General features: G+C 43.3%; 1 protein-coding gene across 4 annotated transcripts; it reads right to left on the bottom strand.

Moving 5' to 3' along the window:
• Positions 1–539: 539 nt before the first annotated feature.
• Positions 540–11,608, bottom strand: LOC308377915 (polyhomeotic homolog 3). Of its 4 annotated transcripts, XM_080854692.1 has the most exons (16): positions 11,578–11,608; positions 11,296–11,422; positions 8,231–8,566; positions 7,804–7,989; positions 7,355–7,441; positions 6,824–6,979; positions 6,309–6,386; positions 5,863–6,115; positions 4,743–5,656; positions 4,446–4,596; positions 4,083–4,333; positions 3,787–3,940; positions 3,236–3,350; positions 2,487–2,583; positions 1,860–2,127; positions 540–1,620 (listed from the first exon to the last, which is right to left on the bottom strand). In XM_080854692.1, the coding sequence occupies exons 2-16, from the start codon at positions 11,410–11,412 to the stop codon at positions 1,466–1,468; spliced, it is 3,318 nt and encodes a 1,105-aa protein (XP_080710818.1). In that variant the 5' UTR covers positions 11,413–11,422; positions 11,578–11,608; the 3' UTR covers positions 540–1,465. The 4 variants fall into 4 exon arrangements, with proteins under 4 accessions (XP_080710818.1, XP_080710819.1, XP_080710817.1 ...); XM_080854693.1 differs by lacking the exon at positions 11,578–11,608 and having other exon boundaries at positions 6,309–6,383; positions 11,296–11,548; XM_080854691.1 differs by lacking the exon at positions 11,578–11,608 and having other exon boundaries at positions 11,296–11,548.
• Between the last annotated feature and the right edge of the window lie 3,025 nt (positions 11,609–14,633).

Consider the following 14,633-nt stretch of genomic DNA (forward strand, 5'->3'; position numbering starts at 1 on the left):
TCACAGAAAGCAATCGGAGACTGCCCACCCTTTATACATGAACAGTATACGTTAATTGTATGTAATTACATTTTACATTTCCCCTAAAGTAAACAAGAATTCGTCGAAGTTAAACGTTTTGTACACGACTGCCATCTGGTGGTCCACAGTCAGTCACACTAAACCTAATCTGCAACGTCCATAATAATAATGTATGCGACCAAATAAGGCTCATGTAAATACGATTTTCCTGATGTCACACGTATTATATGCACGTTTAATCTTGTGCAAAATATCTTATAAGGGGTGGTATGAATTAGGGTGCCAGGCCATAAACTTGATGACTCAGTCCAGAGATTGAATGCTAACGAGGGCTACTGGAAATACCATTTCCAAACATGTCCTTTTCTATAATGTCGCACTGCACACACCTCATGTTGAATGCCCTGTTAGTATTTAGGGAAATCTATAAATACCAAACTAAAAACGGTGAACACAGTAAATGTCTCATAAATACCCACAGTATGATCATAGGTAACAAAATGTCTGTTTAATTAAATACTTAAAGTGGCACGGAAAAGGTAATGTGACTATGACAAACACCCTCTGACATGATACTACACTATAAAATGCCTCATCGGTTAGGCGTTGGTAAAATGACTGCTTTAAGGTCTCAGGGGACACCATCGCCTGTGCCCTGTTTTCAGAAAACAAAACTTTTCAAGCTTATATGCCTTTAAAAGTGTTTAAAATCCAATAACATCTTAGGCTTGGTTTGCACAGTATAAATGATTAATAAAATTCATTTTGTCTAATCTTAACACAGTATTGTTAATCTTTCCCCTGTAAAACACCCATATACACGCATGTGTTGTACCTTCCACAGCCTCAAAAACAAATATATTAAATATTACAAATCCTTCTTAAAACAATTGGAACTTTGTACACACAAAAAACACTGCAATGTTATGACATGTACATATATACAGTACAATAAGAAAAGATCTCGAAAGGGGACATGCTTTCAACTAACCACTGCCTTTCACCTCAGCTGTTGCTATGTAACACAGGGAATGGTCCATTCTTCTCAGTCCAAAATATAAAAAACAACCCTTATAAGACCCCATACAAAAAGTAGACACAAAAATCCCTCCTACTATGACTGTGTAGATTTTGTATATGTGAACAGATACTGACCAAGTATTGCTATCATGCTTCCACACAGATGCTAAATACACAGGTAATTTCATTTTTGCGTCTAACGGTTGATTTTTTTGTAAACACACATACAATAATTTGTCTCTGACGAATTCAACTCAATCTCTCAATTTGAAAGTGTACAAAATGGCTCTGTTCTATTGGCAAGTGCTCTGGGATATATGGGATTTTCTCGCTGTATGAAATTTCACATCTGTCTCCTAATCTTTTCTCTCCTTTCTGCCCCTGGCTTCATCCCTCTCTCTTTCTCTCCTCCTCCCCCCGCCTCTCAGTGCTCCTTCAGTGAGTTGATGCGGGCGCAGATCTTGAGCGCGGGCCCCAGCTTGACGTTCATTGCACTCATCAGGTGATCCTCTGTCAGCAGGAGCAGGGCCTGCCCGTCAATCTCCTGCGCTCGGAAGGACTCCGCAATCTCCTGACAGCCTAAGAACAAATGAGGAAATGTGTATGTTTACATGCTGAGTGGACAAACTCAAACAGGCTCAACGTGCTGTAGCTCATACGAGATCCTTATCTATCTCTTGTTCATGTAGGTCATTGCAAGGCCTGCTTAAGTGTCGACCCATTTGAGGCTCCCACTGGTTTCTTACTGGTTTGGTTTGGCTTATTAGCTGGGCGGTGGGAGACAAACTGGTTCAGTGCTGCACTGATCGCTAACCCACCTGGCAAACTGGATATGAATTCCCACACTTGGTCCACGGTCCACTCTGCAGGCCTGGGTCGTGAGGACTGGTCTGGGGAGGTGGCTGGGTCCTCGGGAGACAGTGGGTCTCTCATAGCCTCCTCCTCGGACGTGTCCCTGGTCTTGGTCTCCCGCTCGCGCTCCAGCTCCGTGTGCCGGCGCAGGCGAGTCTTCATGGGGGCAGCGGCCTCCTCCTCGTCCCCTGTGGGCGGCTGGACTCTCCATTGTTCAGTAGTGCCCGACTGACCCTAAGGAATGAGACACAGAGGAGTCGCTGGAGAAAAGGCTGCTGTGAGGATGGTAGAGCTGCCAACTGATTGTTAAGAGCTTTTCTAAAACACACTTAACACAAATCTAAACGCTAAAACCAAAACACCAATAATGCATATCTAGATCTATGTGATCAGGTTACTCTATGATCCTAAAAACACTAGGGGACAGCAGTTTGATGGAGTATACTTAACTGAAAAGCTGAGAATGCAGGGCACAAGTCAGTATCCAAGACAGACTTTCTCAGATATATAGATGCCCTTTCTAGCTCCGTGCTCATGATCACAACCATAACATGCCAATACATTAGAGGACCAAAGTGTTACCCAAGACTGACCTCATAGGTGGACTCTGCTGCTTTGAGTCCCGGGCTGCGCTGACCATCCTGACTCCCACTGCGCCTAACAGGACGGAACCGCTTGTTTTGACTAAACCTGTGAAAAACAAGAGCAAAAAAGACAGGAAAAGGGTGGGGAGAGGTGTGATTGTTACTATTTGACAGTTATTGTGAGGCTTTTAGGTTGTACATGCAGTTGTGCTCCTTTTGAACAGGCTCAAGAATGAAGAGGCACCGAGATCACTACCTGGTGAGCCCCTGATGTCGAGAATCTCTGACCACATCCTGTTAGTTACTGTGTGAATGTGTGCGTTCATGCATGCATGCACAAAAGGAAAGGACACCTAGACACACACGCCACAGCAGTGCCACAGTCTATACCCTTTGAAGATCACGTCGCTGGCTGACCCATTTCCTTTTCTTTCTGATGTTCTACTGTGCACAAAATGTACTTGAACGCCACTTAAAATGTACTTAAGTGCACTAGATGAGTGCATGCGTTAGGGTGCATGTCTGAGTGCAGCTTGCTCTGTGGCTTTCACTTATGGATGCTGTTACATAGACATGCCTGTGACACAACTGAGCCCTGTCCTATTCTGCCCTTACTCAACATAGGGCTGTAATTAGCCCAGGTGTGAGATTGGGGGGCTTTACAATGCTATGTTCTCTCACGACAGGTACAAATCCAAAGCACACAAAGCCTATTGCACAAGTCCTTGTCATCATAGTGGTTCTAGCGTGTGCCTTACCGCCTGGCACAGGAGCTGGAGCAGAAGCGTTTGGAGCGGACGAACGAGTGAGAGGGGCCATCTCTTTTGCAGAGCTCACACTGGATCATCACCGGCTGGCCCTCTTCAACCCCATCTATGGAGGGTTGGGGGGCAAGAGACAGAAAAGGAGGAGGGGAGAAGAGCAGGCAGGGGGGATAGACAGCGTAAAAGACAGCTTTACTGGAAATGCTCACCCTAAAATATCCGAAGGTGGAGTCCTAAAATGGACATGGACAACCCACAAGAACACACCTTTCTTCTGATGTGTACTACATTTAATTTTTCTGGTACAATGGTAGGGTACCAATTACCATTTACTTTAGCTATGCTCACACTAGAGTTTGGAATCTAGCACCTACACTGTATAACACCTGTGATACTTTATAAGAAATATTTTCATTTTCAGTGTGATTGTGACAGAGATGAATAAACATCTACTGTAATCCTCTGTGTCAGGATTTTAATACTTGTAAACTTATTTTATACAAGCGAGCCAGACTAGCCTACTCATCTGCCTATACTTTACTCACTGTCATGTGGCCAAACATCTGCATCTGTGTCAGAGGAATTCTCTGCTGGTTCCATTGAGTCCGTGCAGTCGAAAGGTTCTGGATCTTTCAGTCCATTCGTGGCACTATCAGGCCCTTGTTCCGACTGTTTGACCATCAGGGATGACCGATTCACCTGAGGAGATGAAGAACCGAGGTCAGTCACATATGACTAGCCAGTGGATAGGGGTGGCTCTTTAGTGATTGTATGCATTCAGAAAAGGTTATGAAAACGTATTTAATCAGAGAATCAATCGTTATTTTAAATGGAACCACACCGGGAAAGGCTGGAGTCCTTCTTGAATTATGAAGCCATCAACCAGGTGAGTTAGAATGATCGGCTTTGTGGCTCCTGGTTTCTCCTGGTTCTCTGGTACTGTGGTGGGGCTGGATAAGGGGGAAGGACTGGGGTTCTGTCCAAGCAGGGGTGTGAAGGGTGAGGGAGAGCCACTGGGTACCAGGGTGTCTTCTGATGGTGGGACCACAGAGGACTGGATGGGTGACAAATCTGACGAGAGACTGGAGACAGCTGCAAACCCAGTGGAGAGAACTGCATTGAGGACCAGGCAAATAGACTTTACTTTAGTGCATAAGAGCAAACACGCAAGTGCATAAGCCTAAAATATATGAAATGCATGTACCTGAGTGATTGTCTGATTGAGTGGAGAGGTCCTCGCAATGGTCTCCAGGATGCACAAGTGCTGGAGGTGATGCTGTAGGTGGTGGAAGGGTCTTCTGTATACTCTTTATAGGTGCTTTGCCCTGGGATTCTCCTGAGCAAGGTGCCTCAGACTTCAAAACCAGACAAAACACCAGTCAATAGACATAAAAAATTAAATAAAAAAAGAACATGTCCAGCTAACTTGATTACACAGTACATTTTCTAGATAGAAGCAAGCCATGATAATTTAAGCAAACATCAGGAAGATTAAACTTACTAAAGTGAAGTCTAAAGCTTTTTCTGCGGGCGCAGAGCTCAGAGTCTGTGGGTTCATTGTCAAAGTGGCAGCTTTGTCTAGTATGGTTGTCTTCAAAGGCTGGCCCACAGGCGTCAGTCTCTCCTCTACCGTGTGTGTTCCCTTCCCCTCCATCCCTGGCACGTTCTTTTGCTCCTTTGGCACCCTCTCGATGGGAGGTGTTTGGTTGCATAATGCCACAGGTGATTTGGGAGGTTTCTGGAGGGGGCTGGGAAGTCCAGGGGGGAGAATTGGGGAGGGCAGGCAGGGTCTCTGAGGTGAAGGGAGTGGGGAAGGGATTTTTGGTGTGGTTGTTGAGACTGAAGGGATCTGAGTGGACGTGGGGGAAAGCTGGTTGAGTGGTTGGCTCAAGCTTCTCTGCGGTGAGTGGCCTTGGCAGTCTAGTTTGACCGGTCGGGAAAACATGGGGGATAGTGGCTTGGACTGGATGTAATCTCGAGATGGCGTGATGGCAGCCATCTTGGACTGGCTGCTGGCCAGCTGAACAGAGGCTGAGGACAGAGCGATCTTCAATAGCTGTTTTGAGGCTAAGAGTGAGCGCTCTGACGTGGGGTTTGTGCTCCCCAGGGGTAAGGCTAAAGTCGGGGAGGTGGCATGAGTGGCGCTTGTGGTCTGGGTTCTCTCTGTGGTGGTATAAGGGCTGGAGGCGGAGAAGGAGGACGCTGCTTGAGTGAGCAGGCTCTGGGTGGATGGGCAGCGCAGTAACTCTGGTAAGGGCTTCTTTGGTGTGGGACCCTGGGGACTGCTTGGTGGGGTGTGGTTCTGGATACTGGCTGGATGCTGGGAAGTCATCAGACTGTGAGAGCGTTTAAGGCTGCCGGGGCTGCTGGCTTTGTGCTTGGCCAATGCGTGGGATTGGATTGGGCTGTACAAGGCTGAAATGAGAAAGCAATGCATTATTGTGAAAACGAAATGGATATATTTATGTTGTACTATACAACGAAATCCTACCTATACATGGTACCACTTTATTTATTAACATTCAAATGAGAAAATGTCTTTGTCTTTAACATAAAACATTATCAACCATGTTTACAGCGTATAATTAATGGCGTAAGTGTGCAGAGGTCCAGTAACGTACATGGAGGCGGTACGGTGAGGTGGCGCACAGGTGGTGTCTTTGCACCTGCTTGGGGAGAGGTAGGGCTGCTATCCCCAACTTTACATGCCTCTCTTCCATGACAGGAAGGGGTCTGGCTGAGCCTCAGGGGGACGATAGGGGCCCTCAGGCGAGGCACGGCTGACGGCGGGACTGTGGCCGAGGCCTTCAGCGGGAGATTTGGCGGGATTGTCAAGGTTCCTGGCGGAGGTGGACGCAGGGTCAGGCTCTGGAGCTACAGACAACAAGAGGGGGAAGGGACAGACGTCACTACCCGAGTCGCTCTTTAAGCAGAATACTCCTTGAGTACAGTGCAGAATGGCACATCCCTAAATACAGTTCCTCTCTAACACATCCTGACTATTAAGTCCTGCCCAAAGCCGAACTACATTCTCAGTCAAATCACACACACTCCACCAACAGCTCACCTGTGAGGAGGAAAATCGAGAAGAGGAAGAGGACAGGACAGGCAGCTCAGGCCGCACTGCAGAGGTTAAGATCAGCTGCTAGCCCAAGGAGAATGGCAGCACAGAAACAGACAGGTACAGAAGACAGAGTGAAGTTATAGAGTGAAGTGTGCAAAGAGAAGATGCATGCAAGCAAACCACGAAGATGTGGTTGATTTGCTCAAAAGGAGGAAGATATTATCAGGTGAAGAAAAACATTTGGTCTGGCTTCCTGGGATACATGACTATTCACAATGCTTCTTGGGAGCACCTCTAAATGTTTCTGTAACATTTTGACTGCACTGTTGACATGTGACTAAAACAGAAAAGCAAGATCTCTGAGAGGGAGGAAACGAACTGAAACAAGGAAGTAAACGGCCTTTTATGCTCTGTCCAATAATATCGACATAACTGAGACTGTATCAAAGGTCTCACACAATGGCGCAAGAACATGACAATATGATATCTCAGAAGAGGAACTGGTAGAGTTCCTGTACCATTTGAGCCCTCAAGAGCATTTGGGCTTGACTGGTGCAGGGGCTCTTCCCCAGTAGCAGAGCATGCTGGGATATCCTTTGGTGAGCAGTCACCGGGATAGGACTCTGGGAAGCTTGAACCATGTGTGTAGACCCAGGAGAACTGGATGACATGACCTAGAAATCAGAGAAATAGAGCAGGTTAGAATGAGAGAAGACGTAAGGACAGTTCTTGTGATATTCCCATACAATATGTACATCTAATGTCTAATCTAATAATATCTAATCATGCTTGTCAGAGCATAGCCTAAACAATACTCGCATACAACAGCACATGTGGCAGAAGCTACTAACTATTTATTAAAGGTTACAATAGTAAAATGTCCCTATTTTCTGACCAAGGTATTTGAAGCTATAAATCAAGAGGAGGGACTTCTTGTTTTCAGTTACAAAACCACTATGTGAAAGTGTATGTGTTTAAGGTAACTGGTGTCAGATATCCCAGCAAACATTTGTGTCATCTTTGTTCCACTCTTTAGAGGAAAGCCATACCGGTTTGGAGGACTGCTGTGGTGAAGGCACCGGTGTTCCTTCGCTGGTTGATGACGAAGATGACATTTTGTCCCCGAACATTCTGACCTGAAATGGAAAGACATTCACAAGTTAAATTGCAAGCACACACTCAGTGTAGACACACTACAAAATATATTTGATCATGGTTCACACTGTGGCAAGACTCAGGTAGATGTGAGCATGCCAGATCAAAGGAATAACTCAAAGACACCAAAACATGCAGCCCAAATGCATGCAAGGTGATGCTCAGCGAAGCATTTCCTGCAACTCTTGCAGCCAAAGAATAGCAGAAGTAAAAGAAGCAGTTAATTACAACATGCAGGCACTGATATCACACATGGGAAGGTGGAAATGCAGAATACAGGACAGTTGCACATCTCAGCACTGATTGGACGGGGCAGATTCAATGATTTCCTGGCATTCTGCACCTGCTGCACGGCTGGCAGATGGCTTTGCCGTTTCTGCTGCTGCTGTTGTTGTTGTTGTTGAGCGGCTGCATGAAGCAGGCCATGTTGCTGCTGCTGCTGTTTCTGCTGCTGCTGCTGGACTGTATACATCTGATGCAGCAACTGAGCAGCCGACCCTCTTGGCTGACGACTGGTCTGGTGGATCACCTAACGGGGGCCAAGTATCACAGCAGATTTCACAGTACAGAGAAGGGGCGACCCACAGCAGGGACTAAGGGTCAGAGTGAAGGTGAGACGCAATACGTGAGACATTGGGGATGGAGGTTGTGATAGACTGACTGATAGGAGGTGGAGGTCCACTAGGAGAGCTACCGAGTAGTGGTGTGAAAGGTGCTTTGAACTGTAAGGAAAGTGCATGTGTGAGTGGAGATGGGCGGATCTCAGTTACCTGGACAACCTTCCGGTCAGTAGGAGTGGGGGTCGTGTGGAAGGTGGTGATGGGTGTGTGATCTGAAGTGCTGCTCTGGTTGCCATTGGCCTGGCTGGGATGGATTTTACCACTGGGCTGTCTGAGGAGGTTGTTCCCATTGGTCAGGCTGGGAGGGTTGTTGGTCTTGGCCTGAATGGAGAGACTGCTGCCATTGGCCTGCTTGGGGAGGTTGCTAACTTTGGGCTGGTTAGAGGGGTTTACAGTTGGACTCTCAGCTGGGCTCCCTCTGTTTTCAGTTTCAGAGAGTCTCTTGGGCTCCCTGTCCATCTCTCTTGTGGGTCTGGTAACAGGAGGCTGCAAAAACAAAGGAGTACAAAAGCAAAGAGTTTTACAAACCATAGTGCCCTTGTTCTAATAGTTGACATGCTCTGCTTTCAATTATGAAGCTCCATGTGCAGGGATTTGTTTTGATGCTGCATCTAAGCCTGTTATCCTTATCTTTTCACTTCCCAGAGTAATTCACAAGAGGATCCTGGTGTCATACAAAGGAAGTGTAACTTAATTGTGCCAATATTCAAATATGAGTTACAAATGTGTGTTTCCTTCCTTATATAAAAGCACAAAAAACATACTAATTGCTGAGCTGTTCAAATGAACTTTCCACCAAATTAGTGCAGAATGATTACTGAATTGCTCTGGATCCTGCATGGATCAACTGCATGCAGGTCTGTTAAAGAGGCATTATGTTGCTGTGTAAACAAGAGATCGTATTAGCTAAAAAAAAAAACATCAGACAGCCCAGTTGGCACTGATAAAAGCCCACTAGCTTGGTAAGTGGTGTAATTTGGTGATACTCTGCAAAAACGGTAAGAGCATTCTGCTGCTTTAGATATCTCTAGTGAAAGCGACCATAATCAAAATGTTTGGAGAGACCAGCCCATATGGCTTAACAATATGTACTTCTACATCGCAATCCGTTATTAACTTCAAAGTTTCACTAGGAGTCCCGATACAATAATACATACTGTAACCATATATCTATATCGTTACCCAGTATTTCAAGAGAGCCTCGCATTAAATAAGAAATGTCTGAAAGACTGCATTATGGCACAAAGATGTACTGTAGGCCTAAGCAATCATTTTAAACAACTAAAAAGAATGAAGAACACGCTGAATCAGCCCCAATGCCAAACTAATTAAAGTATCATTCACTCCTGTAAGATTGAACAGCTAAAATCCATTATCTCTTTTTGCCTTCAACAGAACATTTCAGCTGCAGTCAATGAAACTGGCTTTGAGCCACCATGACACAGCCAGTGTAAGGTACAGCGTAAAACTTGTAGAAATCATTTGGATTGCCACTGTCATCTGTTCCCTTTCAACAAGGCCAAATAATCGCTAAATGTTTATAATACGTCTTGGGAGAATGCTCGACGGGAGACTTTGAATTTAACTCTCTGAAATAGGATATATGAGCCTGTTATCTCTGTGGTGTTCAATAAACAATAAACTGCATTCAAGAATTCCTCCAACTCGGCCCAGGAAGTGACACAAAAATCACACCGGGCCAAAGTATCCTTGTACAGCAATCCTTGTTACAGGATTGAAGCACAAAGTAGGCTGTGTGAAAAGACTGAAAATCACACCGGGCCAAAGCATCCTTGTACAGCAATCCTTGTTACAGGATTGAAGCACAAGGTAGGCTGTGTGAAAAGACTGAATAGCTACACCAGTAGGCCTAGGTAGTGGGGTTATATAAAGACAAGGTAAAGGTGCATGGAGCGCAAAAGAGTTTATTTGCAAACGAATCCAGCAGTAGTTTTGCTGTGGGCTACTCAGCGCTTTGCGTTAAAAAAGAAGAAGAAACCATCTTCTGTGATTCTCGTCAATAAATAACACCTTTGCAGAACAAACTTAATTTATATGTAGGCTACATTCGAAAACGCTTACGGCCTTTTACACTGAAATCTAGTAGCCTGAAATTAGAAACATTTAGACTATACGTGGTTCATTACCGGCTTATTATCGGCATATCACAGTGTAGACTAGCCTTTTATATCTACTATATAATGCAGCCAACACATCAATAGCTAATGCCAGTCAATGGCTAGAGCCCCTCAACTTATTGACCAGATTTTAACACGGCAAAGGTAACTAACTGTATGGCATTTAAATGACTAACAAATAAAGACTCTATTAGGATATCTGAGTGATTAAATTATGGGATTGCTAGACGATCCACCTAAAGAGTGACTATGGATCTATCAAAAAGTGTTCACGCATGGCCTTTAATCAGCCTGCAAAAAAGGTACAATACAAAAACAAAATGCAAGAAACCGGCTACAATTGGTAAAATGAATAACCTACTGTTGACAAATATGGCTTCCCAACGACCCATTCTGCTTTGATAAGCCGACAGTCTACATCCTAAATATGTCATATTTATCCTGTTGCATTAACAAGTAGGTTAAGTAGCTATGCCATTAACTGTGTCAACTGAACATTCCAGTTCATACTGTGCCTGAGATAACTATCCATCAGGAAGTTGTAGGCCACAACACGCAAAACGAATCGCTATAAAGCTAAAGCTTCACCACAACGATACGATGAATTAATGTCGAGTCTTAAAAACGTCAGAGATCATTTTCTGCATGCACCTTTTCAGACGAGTAGGTAATATCGTATGTCATTTTTATATATATTTTTAATCAAAGGGTATGCCAAACAGGGACAATATGATTCAAAACATGCAGATACGTAACATCTTAAAATATCATAAATAGGCTTGGATTATTTAAACGCGAAATAGAATTTGACATAGCCTTGACAAGTTACCATAAAGAAGCACTAGGCGAAATATGGCTACAGACTGTAGCATACTGTACCCATGACAGTAACCTGTCACCTGCATCTTACACTTTTATATGCAGCATTTCTCTGAAATTAGAATAGCGCCATGGAGGCCTATTATTTTACCATCGTCACTGCACTTGTATTATCCCCAAATTCGAGATTTACAAGCTGAAAAATGGGCGTGTGTATGCGCAATGACAGAACTGATGTGTACAATTTGCATGTCATACTTCCTTGAATTCTAGGACTGTCGAAATCGAGACGGTGGTTCTTTTTTCATCATGTCCAATTGCCATCAAACTCGCAAAATCGGCGAGATGGTAAATCACCTCAACTTTACCGGACATTGGGTAAAGGCTACAAAATGAAAGTCATGAGAGGAGAAATGCTTTATCTGAAACAAATATGCACGCATGCTCTATATTTCGATCAAACGAAAAAAAAAATAAACGCCGTGTCAAGAAGATCCTTACAAATCCCACTAGTCTTAACTGGAAGCTTATTGCTCCTACCTGCCCGAAGTCAATAAGAGAGATCATTCATCACAGAGTGACCGTTTCTGGCGAGCGTTACAATCCCGTCATGTCCTAATGCGTCAAAGGTAACAGTAGAGAGTGGTGATAAGCCGTGCACAGGCAGAATCATAAAAGCGATACAGCACCACTTGGAGTGTAGGAGGACCTCATACAGTAACAAATATACAGTAACAGTAGACCTCTCGCAGCATGCGTTTTAATGTTTAGTTTGCTTATAAATGAATTGCTTATAAATTAATTTACATTGCTTATAAATTAATTTGTCAAGCAGCCATTTAAAGCCAAACATGCACGTAATAGTTTATTCTGGTTACATGTCGGGCAAATTAATGGCATATGTGGTTCTTTCGCAATTTTATTCTGTTTGCTTGGATATTAGGCTTAATTGAGTCATTTTGCCATGGTGGAAGTTGTGAGCCTAGCATTTTCTATCAAGCATTAGCCTACTTTTGTGCCTTTTCCAGACAAATACTTGGACGTAGCCGTCGTTATGTGTTTTACTATTTGAACCATTATCTTTCAAAGTACCCAGTTCTTTTATACCAGAGACCATAGTTTAAATACTATTAATTCAAGTAGGTTGTGCTACAATGAATTTGCCTCCTGTTGAAATATCAGGGCCTCTGTCTGTCTGTAGTAGGCTACTACAACTCCCAGTGTTCTTTGCTGTGTTTAATATGCCATTAATTGGATTACCATGGTGACAACCTTTGTAATCCAGAGGGCAGAAGTGAACAGCGGTTTAGTTGGCCATGTGAAATGCCCATATGGCCACTTAATCTTCGAACTGTTCATGAGAATTTGAAAAAAAGACAGAAGGTCAACGAAAATGCAAATGCAGGTGAGACCTAGGAGGATTTGATACTTTGCAGATAGGGGTTCATGTAGTTTTAAAGCGTTTTATAGTCGGTCAGCCTGTAAAGCCTATAACAATGCCCAACACCCGAGTTATTAAACCGAAAACAGTTGAGATTAAGCCGAAAATCGTTGACATTAACGTCAGGTCCAAAACTGTTGAAAGCCCACCCGCCAGACGCACTAAAATTATTCAGAAGAAGAGGGCATCAAGTTGCACAAGATATAATGCTTCCTTCAACCCCCACAAGACCGAGTCTACCAAACCTCCGACGACGAATGCCCTTGTTTTTAAGTGCGAAAAGAAGGGGAAAACGTGTGCCATTTCCTCTAAACCCCAAAACACACCTATTGGACAAAAAGATGAACGGACAACCACACAACCCGAGCACAGAGTGATACATGAAATTCACAGGTAGGTAGGACTATATGAGAATTTTGTCTATAACATCTTAAAGCTGCCTGCAACCATATGGTAGGTCTGCTTTACTGTAATCCTTCAAGAACCACTAGGCACATTCTCTTAGACGGATGGCCATATCTTCTCACAATTTACAGTTTGGCAACTACAGCCTAGCCTACTGATTAGATATTATTATAGAGTTGGTGGCTGAAAATCATTTCCATAACAAGATTGTGCTTGTTCTCTGTTATTATTAGTCACAAAGCCTTCACAGTCATCCCACCAAACCCAAAGAGGAGAATTGAAATCCAGAAACGTAAGTCTATGTTGTTTGGTGCATTAAGTCACTCACCCATTCAAATGGTCAATAGTTTTTTGATGAAAATAAAAGCAGTTGTTGCAGTGGAAAACATGGGTTGTAAATATTGGCACCTATGGATGTTGTTACTATGTTGCAAGATTTTTTTTTGCAGGTATTAACATTTTGTGGGTCACATAGATGTAAGTAGCTACACACAAAAATGAACTTGATCAAGAAAAAAGCATTATAAAATGCACAAGGAGCAAAGGACCTTCTCTTCTTGCAATATACCTGGGGGGAGATCTGTAGATTTAGCAAAAATGTGCTTACATATTGCACAAAAGACTTAATGTGACATTGTAATTACATTCTATATGAAAACATGTTTAAGAAACCCTAACCCTTGATTCTGTCAACTGTCAATAGAGCCGTTCATTTTGAGCTACTGTTTGACAGCAAAGCCTGTTTATATTGTGTCTGTCAGAGGCTGAAGCAGAGCTGGCTGCTCTGGAGGATCTACGGTTGAGTCGGGCCATGGGCTACATATCCTTGGCCCCCAGCTCTGTGGGTGAGTCCCTGAGCAGACTAAAGGATGGCTGTGCATGTTTGTGTAACATATAGACACATGTTAATTCGACAGATGACTGATGTAGGTCACATATCAAGTCAGATTATATTTTGTTTTTAAAAGTTGTTAACCATGGAGCAGATATTTAAAGACTAAGCAACCAATTCTACACACTACATCAATTTGATACATTAACATACATTTACAGTTTTACATTACAAATACTTTACGCTTTAAAATGTATGTTGTAGTATAGACATTGAACACAGGAGGGCGCTTCAGTGTTGGATAAAACACATGTGTACAAAATGCCTTATTTGACCTCCTAATTTTTTTAAATGATGCCCCACTTAGCCCCATCAGCCCCTTAGCACCCATTTTCTCATGCATTTTGACCCGTATGATAGTTCCTGTGTCTAAAATACAACATTCATGTTATTATCAACAGTTATTTGTATCCCTCCCCACCCTCCTTATATTCGTTTAGGTGGCTGTTTAACCCTGGAGGAAGTTAGAAACAAACAACAGCAAGAAATGCAAACAAGAAGGAAGCCAAGACAGGTGGTAGAGTACAAACAAAGTTAGCAGGATATAATACTATACCATGTGAGCATGAGCAAAACAGTAACAAAACAGATTATTCATCTTTAACAAAACTATATCTTATGTTCCTTCACCTGTAGGTGAAACAATATGATACCCAAGTGTCATCGAGTAAAGTTCTTGCCACCAAGGCGGAAATCTAAAGCAAATGTTGTAAAATGGCTGTTAAAATACTTTTAAAAATATTGACCACCGATAAATGTATATATACTGTGTAGATTGAAAGACTGTACATCTAGATGTAGATGTAGTCATAAAGCAGAACTTTGGTTTACAGTATGTTATAAAACAATTTAAAAAAC

Source organism: Sprattus sprattus, assembly GCF_963457725.1.
Source record: "Sprattus sprattus genome assembly, chromosome: 17".
Lineage (NCBI taxonomy): Eukaryota > Metazoa > Chordata > Actinopteri > Clupeiformes > Clupeidae > Sprattus > Sprattus sprattus.

Excerpts from the sequence above, each read along its gene's own strand:
- LOC308377915 (XM_080854692.1), bottom strand. The coding sequence starts at position 11,412 with ATGTCCGGTAAAGTTGAGGTGATTTACCATCTCGCCGATTTTGCGAGT. Across the intron at positions 7,990-8,230 it reads CTGACCGGAAGGTTGTCCAG|GTGATCCACCAGACCAGTCG; the intron begins GTAACTGAGATC and ends GGCCCCCGTTAG. Across the intron at positions 6,980-7,354 it reads CACAGCAGTCCTCCAAACCG|GTCATGTCATCCAGTTCTCC; the intron begins GTATGGCTTTCC and ends TCTGATTTCTAG.